The 19,012-nt window shown below is 41.9% G+C and overlaps 1 protein-coding gene across 1 annotated transcript in view; it reads right to left on the reverse strand.

Moving 5' to 3' along the window:
* The window catches only part of LOC124288341 (sodium/hydrogen exchanger 10-like), a 66,948-nt gene that overhangs the window by 11,442 nt on the left and 36,494 nt on the right, over nucleotides 1-19,012 (reverse strand). Inside the window, 10 exon segments of the mRNA XM_046724859.1 lie at nucleotides 189-287; nucleotides 393-518; nucleotides 1,116-1,264; nucleotides 7,765-7,888; nucleotides 7,890-7,967; nucleotides 8,452-8,646; nucleotides 9,197-9,454; nucleotides 9,844-9,904; nucleotides 10,843-10,940; nucleotides 11,475-11,618. Coding sequence (XP_046580815.1) covers nucleotides 189-287; nucleotides 393-518; nucleotides 1,116-1,264; nucleotides 7,765-7,888; nucleotides 7,890-7,967; nucleotides 8,452-8,646; nucleotides 9,197-9,454; nucleotides 9,844-9,904; nucleotides 10,843-10,940; nucleotides 11,475-11,618 — 1,332 coding nt within the window.

Genomic DNA, 19,012 nt, shown 5'->3' on the forward strand with positions numbered 1-19,012 from the left:
TGACGAGCCAACGCTTTAACCACTAGGCTACCCCACCGCCCCAGTTAGCAAGAAACCAACCAAACAAACCAGTCATGCCATATAAATTCAGTCCTCTACCAGCACGTGGTATATAAACCAGTGGACTATCCATCCCTGGAATCACCTCAGGGACTCCTATGGTAACCCAGACTGTGTTATCTACTCACCCGGACCATTCCCGACACAATGATGAAGATGCCACTGGTGGGATCGCCCTGCTTCAGGATGATGTCGCCATAATCATAGGACACCAGCTTGGCTCGACTCTGTCAAGTGTATACAGAAGCAAGATATAGTCCCAGCACACCAATCTGGCCCGAGTCAGAGCTCCGGGTAGTGGTACATGTCATCAACGTTACTGCCAGACTCACCTTCATGTAGTCTATGAGTTTCTCATCATTCTGCATCCAGGTGACGCTGTTCAGCATCTTCTCGGGTTCTGGGAGAGGGATGGTGGGCGGGGCATTTAGCAGTCGCTTCATCTTTATCTCCACCATCTGCAGCAATACATAAACTAAAAGTGTACTTTCTTGTATTCAACAACCTGACAAGTTGGTATTCTCCCAAGTTTTCAATGACAGCATGAACAAAGGAACCATATAACAGCATGCAATTCATTAGTAGAATAGTAAATTGATTTCAGGTTCTTAACAGACAGACCGTGCAGTAATTATTTCTTATGAACCATTTAAAATATATTTGTGATTCAAAATAAATTTACTTTTGAGCCAACAATAACACTTTGCACAGGACGATGTTTGACACAGTCCAGTCTAGTCTACATAAGCTAGAGGCGCTTAGAAATAGGACAAAACAAAATCATCAAATTATTTAGAGATTGATCTGTAGTAAACTAACTTAGTTACAACATAAATGAAACTATAACGTTTAGACAATAGTCTCCAGGGACTAATATACTCCTTCTAAGCCTTTGTTTTCTGTTAAAATTTGTAGTTTAAATATGAAAATTTGGACAGGGTCTAAAATTACATTCATAGTCTCCTGATACAAGAATTATTGTAAAATTATACAGATTGGAAAAGCTAATCCTGCAGTTTCAATCAGGACTATTATGACAACAGTAACAACAAGACCTTCTTAAGTTTCTCTCCCTCCGCCTCCTGTAGGACGCCATCCTCCCACAGCTCATGAATGCCGTCGCGCAGGTTGTTGAGGACGCTACGGATAGCCTGACGTGTCTTGGCCGACAGCGCTATGTCTGGGTGCTGCTTTTGCAGCAGCCCTAAAAAATAACAAGGTAATAGAAGGGGGGAGGAATGCAGGAAACTGTAAGGGAAAACAGGCTACATGGAGAGGAAGCGTAACTACTTTTTTCAATTATTGTACCCTGCATTTGAATACTCGAAACTTTTATTTGGACTTATTTCTTTGTATTATAAAATGTTCAAGAATATGTTGGGAGAAAATGCTGCCTCTGGTTTTACCATCCAAACAAGTTATTACAGGAAATGGTGGATGTTTTCCAAAATAGAATTCTTCAGCTTATTTCAGAAATTAACATTGGTATCTCCTGAAGATATTAGATTGTTAGGGAAACAATTCCTATAGTATGCAAGCTATCTTTTTAAACTGTTAAGATTCTGGGATCAGTGAGTCCGTCAAGCCTGTTGTCAGTCTAGCCAAGTTGGTGCCCTATGACTTAAACACTGTTGTCACCCAATCCAAAACCAGGAAATGACCAAGTCCATGCAAGAATAAAAGGTTTGGGGCAAGCTGATCCTTATTCCCAACTTAGTGGCCTGTTACAACAAGTAGACAATATGTAATTTTCTGAGTAAAATTGATATTTTATACTTATCCTGACTCATGCTATTTTGCTTGTCTTCTTCTCCTTGCGAACGTTAGTGGAACACTTGAATCTCCTTTTTGAAGCTCCCTTCAAAAAAGCAGACGTAAAATCACTACTCACCAAGAGTTATCTCCCTTCCCAGTTTTGGCAGGAAACGGCGCCACCCATCTCCCAGCTCCTCACTCTCTCCGTATATCAAGCCCGACACTTAGATTTGCTTGGAAATCCAAAAGTGCCTTGAGGGGAGGTTGGGAGGGCTGACCTCATGAGTCAGGATAAGTATAAAATATCAATTTTACTCAGAAAATTACATATTTTTCCTTATCCTGACTCATGCTATTTTGCTTGTAGAATCCCACGGATTTGGTGGTGGGTCAGGCCACTTCTGGATTCCAAGCTTGGTGATTAACGTCCTGCATACCCCCCCATGGGAACTTCATGGTAGCACTGTTAATTTACTGCTAGGTTCTGCTGCTGCTGACCTTGCTTCCAGTTTTCTCTGATGGGTGGACCACAACTTGTCAACTTTTGGTCCTTTCTTCTGTTAACATTATGTGTGGATTTGAGCAACTCCATCTCTTGATGCTTGCATCAAGTGGAGAAGCGACCCTTCTTATGTATGAGTACGTCCTTACAAGTACAGGGTCTATCACTCATGATGGTCTGTCTTAGACGTGCACATGGACTCTAAAGCTATAACTCCCCAGAGTGTTGGCTTTTGCAAGTCACGTGATAAAAGGGTGAGACTCTGTCTCAGCGCCTTTGTGGAACTGTCAGTTGTTGTGCTATAACAAGAGGCCCGAACTGGTGAATGCCGGAGACGTCCTCGGTGGCGATGTCTCTGAGGTAGTGGTTGGCAAACACCATGTCTGATTTCCAGAAGCAGCCCTCCATTATCGGGGTGATGGAGCAGTTTCCATGTAGAGCGAGTGTTGACGCCAGAGCTCTAACTTCATGTGGATTGGAGGCTCGTGGAGGATCAAGTCCTGCTGCTTTATAGGCCCTTAGAATGACAGCTCTCATCCATATTGATATCGTTGTGCGAGAGATATCCGTAGGTGTCTCTGCCGATATAGGGATGAAAAGGCGTCCTAGACCTTTGTAGGTAGACTTTTAATGCTCTTACTGGGCACAGGGATAGGTCCTGTATATCCTGAGGCCCAAGGACTGATGATAATGCTGGGATGTGGAACTGTCTGTCGGGTTGACCTGGCAGTTGATTCTTTGCTATAAAGTCCCATATTAGTCCCATATGTACGATGTTGCGGTGCGCATCAAATCGTGTCCGTTCAAAGTCCAGAGCATGTATTTCCGACATCCGTGCTGCTGTTGCCAAGGCAATCAGAAATAGAGTTTTCTGTGTCAAGAACTCATAAGATGTCCTATCTAATGGTTCATAAGCGTCACTGGTGAGATGCTGTAGAACTATATTGAGGTCCCAAGCTGGAGCTTTAAATCTCTGTTGTTGGTCTTCCAACTTGAAGGACCGTAGTAAGGCCAGTATCTCTGGTACCTTAGTCAGTTTTACACTCTTCCTCATGGTGATAACTGAGCTCAATGCCGCTAGGTATGTTGAGAGTGTTGAACCTTTTAACCGCTTTGTTTGTCTTAGATGACAAAGATAGTCCGCCACTAGACGGTGTGTTGCTTTCATGGCTGTGAAGCCCTTCCTCAAAGCATAGGTCTCAAACCTTTGCCACTTGTCGTCATACAAGTTGCGGGTTGATTTGCATAAAGCTAGGGTGACCGCTTTCGCTGCTCTGGCGGAGTATCCTCTCTTATTCAAGCAAGCCTTGATACGGTCCATGCGTGTAGGTTGAACACTGTGGGGTTCCCGTGTGCTTGCTTGGTGTGCGGATGTACTAGCAAGTTCGTCCACTCTGGTAGTTGCAGTTGAGGAGGTCCTAGTTCTTGTATGAGAATGGGAAACCACATTCTCGCTGGCCAATAAGGCGCGACCAAAATCAGTTGCAGGTTCCTCGTCTGCATGATTTTCTGCAACACTTGCGGTATAAGAGCTGGAGGCAGGAACGCGTAAGCGTTTAGTCCTTCCCAAGAGATGCTTAGAGCATCTGTTGCCCATGCTCGTGGATCTGGTATTGGAGAGACGAATGTTGCCAGTTGATTGTTGAATCTTGTGGCGAACAAGTCTATGAGCGGAGCTCCTATCTCTTGTATGATCTGTTTGAAGATCTGTGGATGTAGCATCCATTCTGTTGGGGATGGTTGTGTTGGACGAGATAGTGCGTCTGCTATCACATTCTTGGCTCCTGGAATGTGGCATGCTTTTATGTGGATGTTCAGATCGTCCGTTATGCTGAACAGATGAAAGCAAAGGTCCAGAAGGTTCGCCGACCTTGTCGATCCTTGTTTTGTTTATGTAGAACGCCACTGTGGAGTTGTCCGTATGTATCATCAGATGAGCATTTTTTAGAATGCTGGTCCAGTGGAGTATGGCATTTATGACCGCTTTCATCTCTAGCATGTTGATATGCAAACTTTTCTCCTGTAACGTCCATTTCCCGGCTGACACTTTGTTGTCGAGGTGCGCTCCCCATCCCTGAAGAGATGCGTCCACGTAGAGATGAGTTTTGCACTCCGGCTCTGCTAAGTAGGTCCCTCCGCAAACATTCGATCTCAGAGTCCACCATAGTGATATGGTTTTAGTCAGTCCGGAAGTCCGAAGGGGTCCGGAATGTCCAGATGGGAATTCAAGAAGACCTGGAGTGGGTGTAGGTGTAGTCTCCCTCTGCGGGTCACGTCCTGCGCTGACATGAGGAGACCCAAAAGGCTTTGCCAATCTCGTAGTGGCCATGGAGAGAGTAGAGCTTGAGATACCATGTGTTGTATCTTCAGCCAACGGTCCTCTGGAACCGCTATGCGGTTTTCTGTTGTGATGAGCCGAATTCCTAGGAACTGCAGGTCCTGTGTAGGCTCTAGTTCCGACTTGAGGAGATTCACTAGCCATCCTAGTTGAGTGAGAAGCCTGATGGTGAAGTCTAGTTGAAGTCTGAGATGACTGGGATCTTGATGAGCTTTAATCCCATCATCCAGGTAGCACGCACTGCGTAGACCTCAATGATGTAGATACGTGATGATGGGCTTTGTCACTCGTGTAAACAACCAGGGGGCTGATGATATTCCAAATGGAAGGACTTTCCATTGGTAGTGTCGTCCGTCCAGGAGGAATCTTAGGTACTTCCTTGATTCCGGATGTATAGGGATGTGCAGGTATGCGTCCTGTAGATCTATGCTGGCCATATGGTCCGATGGACGAATGAGATGTAGTAGTTGAGGCAGATGAATCATTCTGAATTTTGCCGGTCTGCGTAGATAATCTCTGTTGAATTTCCTCATGTTGTATATAAGTCGGAACTTTTCTTTGGAGTTTTTCTTTGGTACAAGGAAAACTGGGGAGTAGAACCCTGGTGAGACCTGGTCCTGATCTATCACTTCTATAGCGTCCTTCTCTAGTAGAGATGTGACAGCTTCGCGCAGCCTCTCTATCCGATGGGCCACGATGTTGAAGCCCTGAGGTCTGTCCGTCAAAGGAAGGGCTGCTTGTAGTTGTATTTGATATCCTGCGCACAGGATGTTGGATACAAATTGGTCCTGAAGAATTCCCCAATTCTCCCAGTAGCGTTGTAGACGTCCACCCACATGGGAAGGTTGTACAGGAACGGCTGGGGGGTGGAAGACTCCAGTCGTTCCGAAACCGTCCTTCATCGTCTAGAGCCTCTGGCACCTCTGGGTGCCCTGCCTCGTCCGGATCGTCCTCTATAGGTCCCGGATGAGCGACGAAAAGAGTCCTTTCCTCCTCTGGAGGTCCCATATTTCTTTTCTCTTTGGATGCCTGCAAATTTAGATTTGCCGGAGTAGCGTTTGGACGTCTGCCTGATGACACTGGCTAGTGTATCAATAGACTTTATCATCATCACCTCCCTGGATTCCTTCATGACTTCCTTGGTAACCTCGTCAATCTCTCCCGCGAAGACCGATGTTGTAGACCACGGGGCTCTATAGAGAGTCTTAGTAAAGCATTCGCTCCAGTTGCATGAAGACAAAAGTCCCTGTCTTCTGGCAAGCGTCAATGCTGCTGATATGGATGCCAAATGCTCTGACATAAACTGGTGGTCCTTTTTCTGCGTTAGTAAGGCAGAATAAATCATCCGGTCCTCCTCCGAAGTTCAGTTCCTGAGCTTGGAGATGAGCGTCTCATTAATTGCCCTCGATCTGTTAAGTCCAAAGAAGGTCCGCCTGGTCATAGTGTCTATCTGTGCCAGCTTTTTGTCATCAATCTTATAAGATTTGGTCCGGGAGTCGTTGATGATTTTATAGTTCTCATCTATCTTTGGTGCCTTCATGAAGGGGTCCATATTATTTAGTGAGAACTTCTTTGCATTGAACTGCGGAATACTTGGGGCCTGGAATTTTGTTGCCTTCCTGAAGGCTGCATCAAGGTCCTCAGGTACGTCCGAGACAGGGTCAATTGGAGGTAGGGTGATGGTGTCCACATCATCATCCGTCATTAGGTACGTGAGTGCTTCATTCTCCTCCTTAGAGGGTGAAGCCAGGTCCAGTCCGTTAGCCATCCAATACTTGATCTCTGAATCGGAAAATATGATTCCGCCATCGTCCTCTGTATCATGTCCAGTTGAATATCGTCGCTGAGTGTCCTCCGTGCATGGAGATCTGCGTGGAGACCTGCGTGGAGATGTGTATGTAGAACTATGAGTAGTTCTATAAGGAGATCTGCATGGAGACCTGCCTGGAGGTGTGCGCCTTCGTTTCCGTGATTGCCTTCTTGAGTCCTGAGATGCCTCTCTGCACCTTCTCGGAAGTGTAAGTTTCTTTCTCTGCATTGTAGATTCCCTGCGTGAAGGTCCTTCATAATTCTCATCCTCAGATGACGATCTATTTAGGTCCGGTGAACGTTCATTCCTCCTTCGTGCAGGTTAGTTCGAGTGGTGCAGAGCAGGTCTATCCTTGGTCCGAGTGCTAGTTCCTCTAGCAGACATTGCAGGCGCACAACTAGTGCGGGGTCCTTCATGCAGCAATGGTACCTCGCGCAGGTTGTTGACTTGAGCATGAGAGCAACCTGGCTGTCCATCATGCAAGGTCCTTTCCTGTGAGACCCTTTTCTCCATCAGGTCCATCATCTGTTGGGAGAATTGCTGCATAAAGGTCCCGGGGTTGAACGACTGCCACGACTGTTGTAGTGACAACGCATCTGAGAGGGTAGCGATATGGTCCAAGGATCGCTGTACTGGATCTATCCTTAGCACGTCTAAGCAGAGAAAATTGATAATTATTAAAATCAAAATCTGATAAATGCTGACAAATATTACAGCGAGAGCTGGAAGTACATGTTGTTGTGCAACTTGGGCACAATAAGTGCGGTTCTGCAGCAGAGAACCTAAACCTGCAACGAAAACAGGTTTTCATGAAATGTAAACTAACTGAACAATCACGTAAAAACGTGAATAAACAGTCAAATTTGATAATAAATTTCAAAGCATATTGTAGAAGGATACTCCCCTGAAACCTTATACAGGTAATTTAGAGGGTAATATCTAAGTTAGAAAAGGATATAGTGCCGTATAGGAGACCCAGGTGCTCTCCCAACCGTCCACTAGGGCGAAGAAAGAGAGAGTGAGGAGCTGGGTGACGGGTGGCGCCGTTTCCCGCCAAAACTGGGAAGGGAGATAACTCTTGGTGAGTAGTGATTTTAAGTCTGCTTTTTTTAAGGGAGCTTCAAAAAGGGGATTCAAGTGTTCCACTAACGTTCACAAGGAGAAGAAGACAAGCAAAATAGCATGAGTCAGAATAAGGAAAAATATGTACATACAGGAGAACATTAGGCTTGCCACTATTCCAAGGGGGTGGAATGTATTTGGTCAAAGATGCCTTAAATGACTGGCGACAATACTGACCAAGACATCTGATGACCTCCAGCCTGCCGTCATCCACATGCCCCTTCAGCTGCTTGGCGATGTCCTTGCTGTCTACCATATGGTCTATCAGCTTCCGGACCTCGTCCTCGCCTGCCACAAAGCCCCCGCCCTAAGTCATAGCCATAGCTCAGATGCAAGCTGATCCTTGTTTTCACCATCATCAGGATGAACGGTAGCAGCGGCTGGACAAAGGTCAACCATAGATTACCAAAAGCTGGGGACTAGACCGTCAGGGATACAAGGTAGGGAGCAGTACTTTGTCCATACATGATTGGAAAGTTGAGATATGCTTTTTAAGTTTAGGAAATCAAGACTCAAAATACAAGCTTGAGAAAATAAGTTCATGAAGACAAGTTTTGTACATACAAGTTGTGAACTTTTGGGAGCACAAATTTCATAAATTTAAGTTGCCAAAATATAGTCTGGAAAACAATATGCAAAATGCATGTTTGAGAACATACCAAATAAAACATACACCCAGTCACCAATATAATTAAGCCATATAGTGACTGTTCTTACATAATTTATTGAAGAAGTGAATACAGGTTTTTGAACAGGATTTCATGGTCTACTATTTATCTATCTTATTACAATCTAATTGATGCAGTTTACAATAATTCTGAAATATTATCAAAGCCATACTGCTCATGCTATTGCCTCTCGTACCTCTACAAGTCTCAAGAGCCTGATAGCCCGTAGGACGATGAAGACAACAAGGGCATCCCGCACGGGTTTGTTTTGGCCGGTGTCCAGTGATGCCAGGGAGAACTGCAGAATGGCATCAATGATACCGTGGCCAATGATGAAGAGACTGAGAACCTGCCAGATAATGCTGAGGTAGGATCTCCCTTGTGTGATTAGCTGCAAGGGGAGATTGTGTCATTGTAGTCAGGTGAATGAGTCACTTCCCGCAATATTTGAGAAGAAGCATTACTTGCAGTATTATTTCAACTGCAGCAGTGGGCCTTAAAATCACTTGCTGCATTATTTTACCTTCAGCGATGGGCCTTGCTGTACTTGCTGTAGCATACATCTACAGTAATAGGTCTTATCATCAGTTCCCATAAATCTCCATCATGATGATCAGCCTAATTAGACTTCCTACTTCCTACAGACCCATGGAGATCCGGGGTACAATAGTCTTCAGCAACCCATGCTTGCCACAAAAGGCGACTATGCTTGTCGTAAGAGGTGACTAACAGGATCGGGTGGTCAGGCTCTCTGACTTGGTTGACACATGTCATCGGTTCCCAATTGCGCAGATCGATGCTCATGCTGTTGTTCACTGGATTGTCTGGTTCAGACTCGATTATATACAGACCGCCGCCATATAGCTGGAATATTGCTGAGTGCGGCATAAAACTAAACTCACTCACACCTACTTCCTACAGACTGATTGAAAAGCACTCACCTTCAGTATAACCTCAGTTATGTACACAAGGACCAAGAACACATTAAACAGCTGAAGTATGATTTTATAATCTGCAAAGATGAGGATGTATTCTGCCACGATGGCTAGTGTTGAGCTGATGGTGTCGAAGCCAATGAGGACGTAGATGACTATGTTGAATACCCAGTGTGTGGTAATCTGATGCAGTAGCTCTGTATGGGGAACGTCACTTCGGGTGTTCACTGGCCGCTTGCGGATCACTTCTTTCAGTTTACGTTTCTGACAAAGTAATATATCAGTCAATAATTTATGAAATTAAGGAAATAAAGATAGTTGTAATTCAAACTAGTCTGCTCCCTAAGTAATGTCTGATATACAGGAAATAATATTTGTTCACATTGTCGAAAGGATGACTGTAAACATGAAATGTACCATTGGGAACATGCGTCTTTAGAAATGGTGAAAAGCTTGATGTGATAAAACTGGGTGTCCTATAGAAATGGTGAGAAGATTGATGTGATAAAACTGGGTGTCCTATAGAAATGGTGAAAAGCTTGATGTGATAAAACTGGGTGTCCTATAGAAATGGTGAAAAACTTGATCAAACTGGGTGTCCTATAGCCGAGAATATCATAACTACATGAATCAGCTGATGTATCTGTACGTACAACTCGAAGGAGCAATGATGGCACTTCCCATGACTTCTTCACCTCATCGACATCAATGAACCTGGAAACACAAGACAGTATACAACACAAAATACATAGAGCACATCTCCACATGACACCTTCCCTTAATTAACAGATCAATACTGTTATCAGGCAGTGGTTCACCAGGTATACAGTGTACCTGGAGATTCAGTGAGGGGTTGTTGTTTGGTTTGTTGATTAACGCCGCACTCAGCAATATTCCAGCTATATGGCAGCGGTCTGTAAATAATCGAGTCTGGACCAGACAATCCAATGACTAACAGCATGAGCATCGATCTACACAATTGGGATATGATGACATGTGTCAACCAAGTCAGCGAGCCTGACCACCCGATCCCATTAGTCAACTCTTATGACAGACATGGGTTGCTGAAGATCAATTTTAACCCTGATCTTCATGGGTGTCAGTGAGGGCATTGGTGTCCTACATTTAGACAGTGTTGGAATGTACTAGAAGTTCCTTCTCTGATGCACAGAACATAAGGAACCGTTCATAATATATGGCTAAGGGGTGTGGTGGGGGGTGTCTGTGATGATTTTTATAGAGAAGCATGTACAATGTGAATGACCCCCCACCCCCACTCCAATATTTCTGTGCAAAGAAAGTGACCCCCATTGCATGTACAAAATCAATGAACCCAACCCCCCTAAGTTTTTAAGCATAATATTTTAATATTATTATGTACAAAATTGATGACACCCCCCTAGTAAACGAGTACAAAATTGATGACCCCCCTACCTCCCCAGAACAAAATTGGTGATCCCCACTTAAAATCATCAACCCCAAATCACAATCAAATACCTAATACCAATCACAAGGACGGGTAACAGCAAGAAACACATTTTAAAATTTATTTTGTGTGATGTGCCTGGGTATCAAACAACCGACATGTTGCTCTATTCACTAGAACATGGACTGTCCAAACGAAGCCTGAAACAAATGATCATGCCACCTACGTTCCCTTTATGTCGGCAGCACACTCCGCACACTCCTGCAACTTCCTCACCGCCTCCCGTGACAGCATGCCCTGCTCAAACTGCCGCCAGTAGCTCAGCTGGAGGACAGACAGAAACAGGAGTCAAAACCGTGAACAGGTTCGATATCAAAGAACTATCAGAATTTACTTTCTGTCAAGTGTAAAATAGTATCACAAGTAATAACCACTGTCACTTTAGAGTAATCCTTGAAAGAGTGATTTTTTTCAGATGTTAACCTGTAGCCTTTGAGAAACAACAGGTGCCTTTAAATGGAGGAAACTCTCGAGGAGGAGAAAAAGGAGGAGAGAGGAGGAAAAGGGGGGGGGAGAGAGGAGGAGGAGGAGGAGGAGGAAAACTGACAATTTGAGCATCTGTTTTCTCATCTGCCAAGTGACTCTCTTCATGTTTTATTTGTCATTTTATGGTATGCTGCATTCAGCTCTTGATTTATGATATTCATCTTTTGCAACAAGCAATGGGATTTTGGAGGCCTTATCTGTATTCCCACATGAAATGTTTAAAAGAACATAACCTGATGACTGTAACAGCAGCGATAATCATACAACAAGAATTTAAGATATGTAGAAATTTAAATATCATTGTCAGCTCACCTTTTCAGCTTTCAACATTCTAAGTATTGCCTCATTGGTCATATCACGAAGCTCCTTCTGTGTGGGCTGACTGGGCAGGGAGCACTGACATTCTGGACACACTGAGTTGGGTCGGATTTCCAAGAGGGACTCATCAAGGTCAGCCTGCAACAGACATAACTCTAAAAACACTGACAAAAAAAGCCATTTCCGCAATCGGGCCCTCTGTAGTCCAAGTTGCTGAAAACATTTATATAAGACTTATTCTACCACAAACAGTTGAAGTTTGCCTGTAATATGCTTTAGTTAACCATATCTCTTATAGTCAGGTTAAAAAAATTCAGATCAGTAAAAAATTTATTAACAATTAAAAGATTTTTAATCACAATTTTATTTGGGGAAACTGATTGTGTTCACTAATTTACTTGCAGATATACTGAGAAAAACAAATAAAGGATCACAAGAAAATTCCAGCATTCCTTTAATATTTTCCAGTTTTTATCACCACAGCGCTATTCAAAGCTGGTGATGAAAACTGGAAAATATTAAAGGAATGCTGGAATTTTCCTGTGATTCTTTTTTTGTTTCTCTCAGTATATGTTGAGGACTTATTGATGTACACTTGTATTCATATGAAATTAATGTAAAGGTTGTGTTTAAATATTTACATAAAGCACTGAGCAGATGAAATTACAGCATGAATAGTTAAGTTGGAGTCTTATTTCACTGAAACACAATCAACCTCTATATCTCCAGCATTCACATTTCACAAACCTAGAAAGAAATTAGAGCCAATCCATTGGCTCAAAAGATCTTAAATTACCTGCCCTTGGTCTTGGATGTTTAATGAGCACACAGCCTCTGACACAAATGTCCACGTCAGCTAGGTATTGAGCATGACAATGTATGCATAACCCCTCAAACCCCTGAAAAATGTGTCCTTTTGATTACAAGATTGGGAAAGCTTGAGGTTGTATTATCATGTGTTGGTTTGATCATTTAGAATTACAAAATAGAAGCAACAAAACCCTTTCCACATGTAGAAGAAGTCTCTGCTGAAAGCACAGTCGATGGTACAGTTGTGACAATATGATGAGTATATATTTGTTTCAGTAGTATTACAGCTGTAAGATGTTGTTTGTGAACAAATCGAGTCTGGACCAGAAAATCCAGTGATTGTCACCATGCGATACGATGACAGAGCATGTGTTTATGAATCACTATGAAATAGTGATGATACCAGGTGTTCGCGAAAAGGTGACCATATCCTGCCCCACCGGTGGCACCCGTCATAAACATACGCTAAGTCTAGTCATTTGTTCACCTGAAATAATTCGGGAATGTATGGTATAAGTCAAAATAGGGAATTGCATCGGACATCATTTTTATCACTGATGCATCAAATTTGTAAATTTCCTCCGCATGTCCAGCAAAAACTTTTGAAAGATCTACTGGGGCCTTGAATATTGTAACCTTGATCAAACAACTTCTGAGCAAGAGTGGCATGACGCTCTTTCAAATCCTGATAAAGAGAGCACGCTCGATTGTACCTCAAAAGTTGTGAAATGTAAACACCAAAGGTTGGAGCTGTTGCAATATTGCTTGACATGAAAGGGAATTTGCCTATTGGAAAGTTGAAAGGAGGATGCCTACTTCTTGGCAAAATATTTTACCACCAAATTTCACAAAGATCAATGAGAAAGTCCAGCATTTCACATATTGTTTTCTTGGTAAACTTAAATAAAATTTGCTTTCATTTTTACAAATTGTCCTGAGCCTCTGAAGATAGATATGTAGGTATATCTTTGTTCACCACCTTTGTTTACAAAAGCCACAGAACGGAACTCGGTCCGTTTCTGAGATGTTTAAAATATATGCAAATCCTTTGAGTTTATGAGAATCCACATAGTAATAATTCTGCTTGTCTCAAAAACTTTCTTTGAATATCATGAAAGCCCTTTCTTGATAGCATTAAGGATTATGGTTAATCTCTGAAACAGGGATTTGGTGGCACATTTGCTGGAACCAGCAATATATCTCTCCTTGTACAGATTTTTATGTAGTTTCGGAATCCAGTGCAACAAAGGAATATACGTCAGGTTGTAGAGTCAAGCCAAACATTGATAGCACCGTTGAATTGTTTAGGGAGATTTCTTCTCAGTTAACACACTGGCCTTGGCATTAGTTGACCAGGGTGCCTATTCCTCGAAAGTGTCCCAGCTAAGACAGATCCTAACTAGTTAAGACAGGAGTTAGGACATCCTACCATTAGGATAAGACCATTCTCGAAATGATCCTATCCCTGTCCTAACTTGAGCTACGATCCTAGCTAGGATAGCGAGCTCTTCAGTAGGTGAGATAGAAAAACATTCATTAAGTTGGGGATTCCCCTAAATATTACCCATGATTCATTCCATAAAAAACACACATATATAAAGGGCAACTACAATCTTGTTTACAAAATAAATGGTAAGACTAGAAATCGAAGTAAAAAGCTTGAAAGCGGTGAAATTCAGCTTTTGGTGGACTTAGTAGATCTAGAAGAAATTATAATTAATTATAGTTATAATTAAAATACACATCTTGTATCCAGAAAAATAGAGTGAATTAGTACTTGAATAAATTTAAAATATTTAATGAGATTTTTTAATATCTATTTGTTCGAATTACCATACTTCCAGAAAAAAGTATTGTTATATGTTAATATATTCGATATTTTCATCACATTATATAGTAGTTTTGAAGTTTTTGAAAATTCATTTATTTGACAAGGAGATAACATTTTTACTTCAGAGTTTGAAAGTCTGCAAAAAAAGCAATAAGATATGTGCAAAAATATTTTCATTTTATTTGCTTGGGTTTTTTGAAAATCATGACTTGAACTCTCATTATATGTCATCTCACAAACTGAAAATTCACCTAGGAAATAAACAGGAGTTACTCCCCTATCAAGTTGGCCTTGACATTGACATTTCATGGCAATGTGACAGAAAAGAGCAATGTTGTGATTAAAAGGCCGAGAATAGGTAAGAATTGAATCTCTTTTGTAGATCTAAAGAATATGTGCATTGCAACAAGTGTGTCTATTCATTACCGATAAATTGATAATATAAACACAAAAACTCTTTAACTCATCAAAACTGTGTGCTGTTGTAAATTCAAATTTAATTTAGGCGAGTTATTTTGTTTGACAACGTCAAAATTGGTGAACAAACAAGAACCACACCATGTTGACTTCCACTAAGATAGACTTAGGACAAGTCAGAACCTATCCTAGTATTTGTCCTAAGTTAGGATATCCTAGCGCTAGGATACTTTTGAGAATAAGGTAGGATACACCTATCCTAGACCCTAGGATCAAACTTAGGATATCCTAGGGCTAGGATCCAGTTTTACGAGAATAGGGGCCCTGATTTCTGAATAATTGCATGTACTGTCTGGTCCATACAAGTGTGGTGTTTAGCCATTGTTGGTTCCAGGGTCTCTCTGTGAGGCAGGATGCAGGAAGTGAAGAATATGAGAGGATGCACCATCAAGTCCAAACAAAGCACAAACAAGAAACAAAACAAGCCATGATGTTATTTGGAACCACACAATATAGTGAGTGATTGTGAAATTAATGAAGCTAACTGAACTAAAGTGTATGAGATAGTTGATTTTCTTGTGCAAAGCAGAGAAAAATGAAATGCAATATGTGCTAGCCTAATTATGAGTGTCTGCAAGCAAGCCAGACTTGAGGAAGCATTTACTATGTTTATTGTAAGCAAAATATTGACACTAGATGTTTAGGTGTGTATTCTGTATTGGTTTCTGACAATGTGTAGAGATATGTACAATATGTACAATGTGCAGGAATCAGTACAATATGTACAATGTGTTTGAATCAATACAATATGTACAATGTCTGCAACATGTAGGAATCAGCACAATGTGTATGAATCAGTACAATGTGTACAAATCAATACAATATGTACAATGGGTATCAATCAGTACAAATTGTACAATGTGCAGGAATCAGTACAATATGTACAATGTGTTTGAATCAATACAATATGTACAATGTCTGCAACATGTAGGAATCAGCACAATGTGTATGAATCAGTACAATGTGTACAAATCAATACAATATGTACAATGGGTATCAATCAGTACAAATTGTACAATGTGCAGGAATCAGTGCAATATGTACAATGTGTAGAAATCAGTACAATGTGTAGGAATCAGTACAATATGAGCCATTATAATCTGTGATGCATAATATATGTGAAATGAAAAGGTGAGGCTCTGTGGCTCACCTTCCACTGATTTACCAGATATCACCAGCATCCTTATAGGTATTGACAAATACCATCATATAACTATGAAGAAGTTTCTCAATCTTCAAAGGAGTGTGATTTTGGTTGAATGTCCCTTGTCATATCTGAATTACTTTGTGATGATATATCTGGCCTACAGTTGTACAGCAGTTTGGTGTGCCTGGGTATCATGTACAGTGATGGACATATCTGTGGTGATATATCTGGCCTACAGTTGTACAGCAGTGTGGTGTACCTGTTAGCATATGTACAGTGATGGACATATCTGTGGTGATATATCTGGCCTACAGCAGTGTGGTTTGCCTGGGTATCATGTGTACAGTTATGGACATATCTGTGGTGATATATCTGGCCTACAGTTGTACAGCAGTGTGGTGTACCTGTGTATCATGTATACAGTGATGGACATATCTGTGGTGATATATCTGGCCTACAGCAGTGTGGTGTGCCTGGGTATCATGTATACAGTTATGGACATATCTGTGGTGATATATCTGGCCTACAGTTGTACAGCAGTGTGATGTACCCTTGTATCATGTATACAGTGATGGACATATCTGTGGTGATATATCTGGCCTACAGCAGTGTGGTGTGTGTGGTGATATATCTGGCCTACAGCAGTGTGGTGTGCCTGTGTATCATGTATACAGTGATGGACATATCTGTGGTGATATATCTGGCCTACAGCAGTGTGGTGTGCCTGTGTATCATGTATACAGTGATGGACATATCTGTGGTGATATATCTGGCCCTACAGCAGTGTGGTTTGCCCTGTATCATGTATACAGTGATGGACATATCTGTGGTGATATATCTGGCCTACAGTTGTAGCAGCAGTGTGATGTACCCGTGTATCATGTATACAGTGATGGACATATCTGTGGTGATATATCTGGCCTACAGCAGTGCAGTGGTTTGCCTGGGTATCATGTATACAGTGATGGACATATCTGTGGTGATATATCTGGCCTACAGCAGTGTGGTGTGCCTGTGTATCATGTATACAGTGATGGACATATCTGTGGTGATATATCTGGCCTACAGCAGTGTGGTGAGCCTGTGTATCATGTATACAGTGATGGACATATTTGTGGTGATATATCTGGCCTACAGCAGTGTGGTGTGCCTGTGTATCATGTATACAGTGATGGACATATCTGTGGTGATATATCTGGCATACAGCAGTGTGGTGTGCCTGTGTATCATGTATACAGTGATGGACATATCTGTGGTGATATATCTGGCCTACAGTTGTACAGCAGTGTGGTGTACCCGTGTATCATGTATACAGTGATGGACATATCTGTGGTGATATATCTGGCCTACAGTTGTACAGCAGTTTGGTGTGCCTGGGTATCATGTACAGTGATGGACATATCTGTGGTGATATATCTGGCCTACAGTTGTACAGCAGTGTGGTGTACCTGTGTATCATGTGTACAGTGATGGACATATCTGTGGTGATATATCTGGCCTACAGCAGTGTGGTGTGCCTGTGTATCATGTATACAGTTATGGACATATCTGTGGTGATATATCTGGCCTACAGTTGTACAGCAGTGTGATGTACCCGTGTATCATGTATACAGTGATGGACATATCTGTGGTGATATATCTGGCCTACAGCAGTGTGGTTTGCCTGGGTATCATGTATACAGTGATGGACATATCTGTGGTGATATATCTGGCCTACAGCAGTGTGGTGTGCCTGTGTATTATGTATACAGTGATGGACATATCTGTGGTGATATATCTGGCCTACAGCAGTGTGGTGAGCCTGTGTATCATGTATACAGTGATGGACATATTTGTGGTGATATATCTGGCCTACAGCAGTGTGGTGTGCCTGTGTATCATGTATACAGTGATGGACATATCTGTGGTGATATATCTGGCCTACAGCAGTGTGGTGTGCCTGTGTATCATGTATACAGTGATGGACATATCTGTGGTGATATATCTGGCCTACAGTTGTACAGCAGTGTGGTGTACCCGTGTATCATGTATACAGTGATGGACATATCTGTGGTGATATATCTGGCATACAGCAGTGTGGTGTGCCTGTGTATCATCTATACAGTGATAGACATATCTGTGGTGATATATCTGGCCTACAGCAGTGTGGTGTGCCTGTGTGTCATGTATACAGTGATGGACATACAGTCATGGGACATAAGCATACATCAGATTATCTTTCACAAAATGTCTAATTCTAGATATTGTGAATACATTAGTACATTCCCGACTACTTGGTTAGATTTCCAGGAATCCACTGATATGATTTAGAAGGATATTAACCAAACATGGTTAGTGGTTGAAACTCTAGCTTGTTATGCAACTATATGTACTACTCGTATGTTAAAGAACATGATATTCCTTCATGCAATGTTAATCTCTGTCATGGCTTGACTTTGTTTGAGTACAATTCTTGTATCTAATTTTCTATATTTATATGTGAAGACTGAGTAGACCTCTCAACCTACAGCCAGACATCAATATCAACTATAATTTGACTTGGATTAAATACGATGAGACACCTTCCCAGATTACCCTCAGTTCATGATCCCCTGCCTTTACATCTCTCAACTTGCTTTTTCTTGTGCACTTCCCAAACCACCAATTTCTTACTACACTTATTTGTTGGGTCTCATTTAGTTCATTTGATTTTCATCCATTGATTTTGTTGAGAAACCATAAATCTCCATCCCGACTGAAATCATCTGTAGTATGCTCTCTCACAAAGCTGTTAATAGTCTCTCTGCCAAAACAACGTTCAGCATACTGTCAATCGGTGGAAGAGCCAGTCAATTCTAACTTATTTTTTATCTCTCGGAAAGTTTCTTCAATCATTTCTTTGACATCCACACAAAACTTGTCACTTTTCCGACCCATCATTTCAAAAGCCCCCCAAAGGTAAACAAAACATTTGAGCATCAGGGACCATCACTTGTACATCTGATATTTGCTTGTCCATGGGGAACAACAGCATCATTCATGTCTTAATGCACTACAAGATACTCTAACGACAGCTTCTGCCCCATGACTGTAGATCCAGTGCTCAGTGCTCAATGCCGACACCTCTGTGCGTCTTCATGACAAACATACCTGCTTCTCTAGGCATGAAAACTGCACAGGGAAAAACTGAATATCATGAAAAATAACATGTTTTATGCAATCACAGCTAAATATCAATGAGCAAGTTATTAATACTGAAAGCTACATCACCAGTTTTGAATCCGAAAT

Source organism: Haliotis rubra, unplaced genomic scaffold, assembly GCF_003918875.1.
Source record: "Haliotis rubra isolate DU_JTF1 unplaced genomic scaffold, ASM391887v1 Scf415, whole genome shotgun sequence".
NCBI classification, from domain to species: Eukaryota; Metazoa; Mollusca; class Gastropoda; order Lepetellida; family Haliotidae; genus Haliotis; species Haliotis rubra.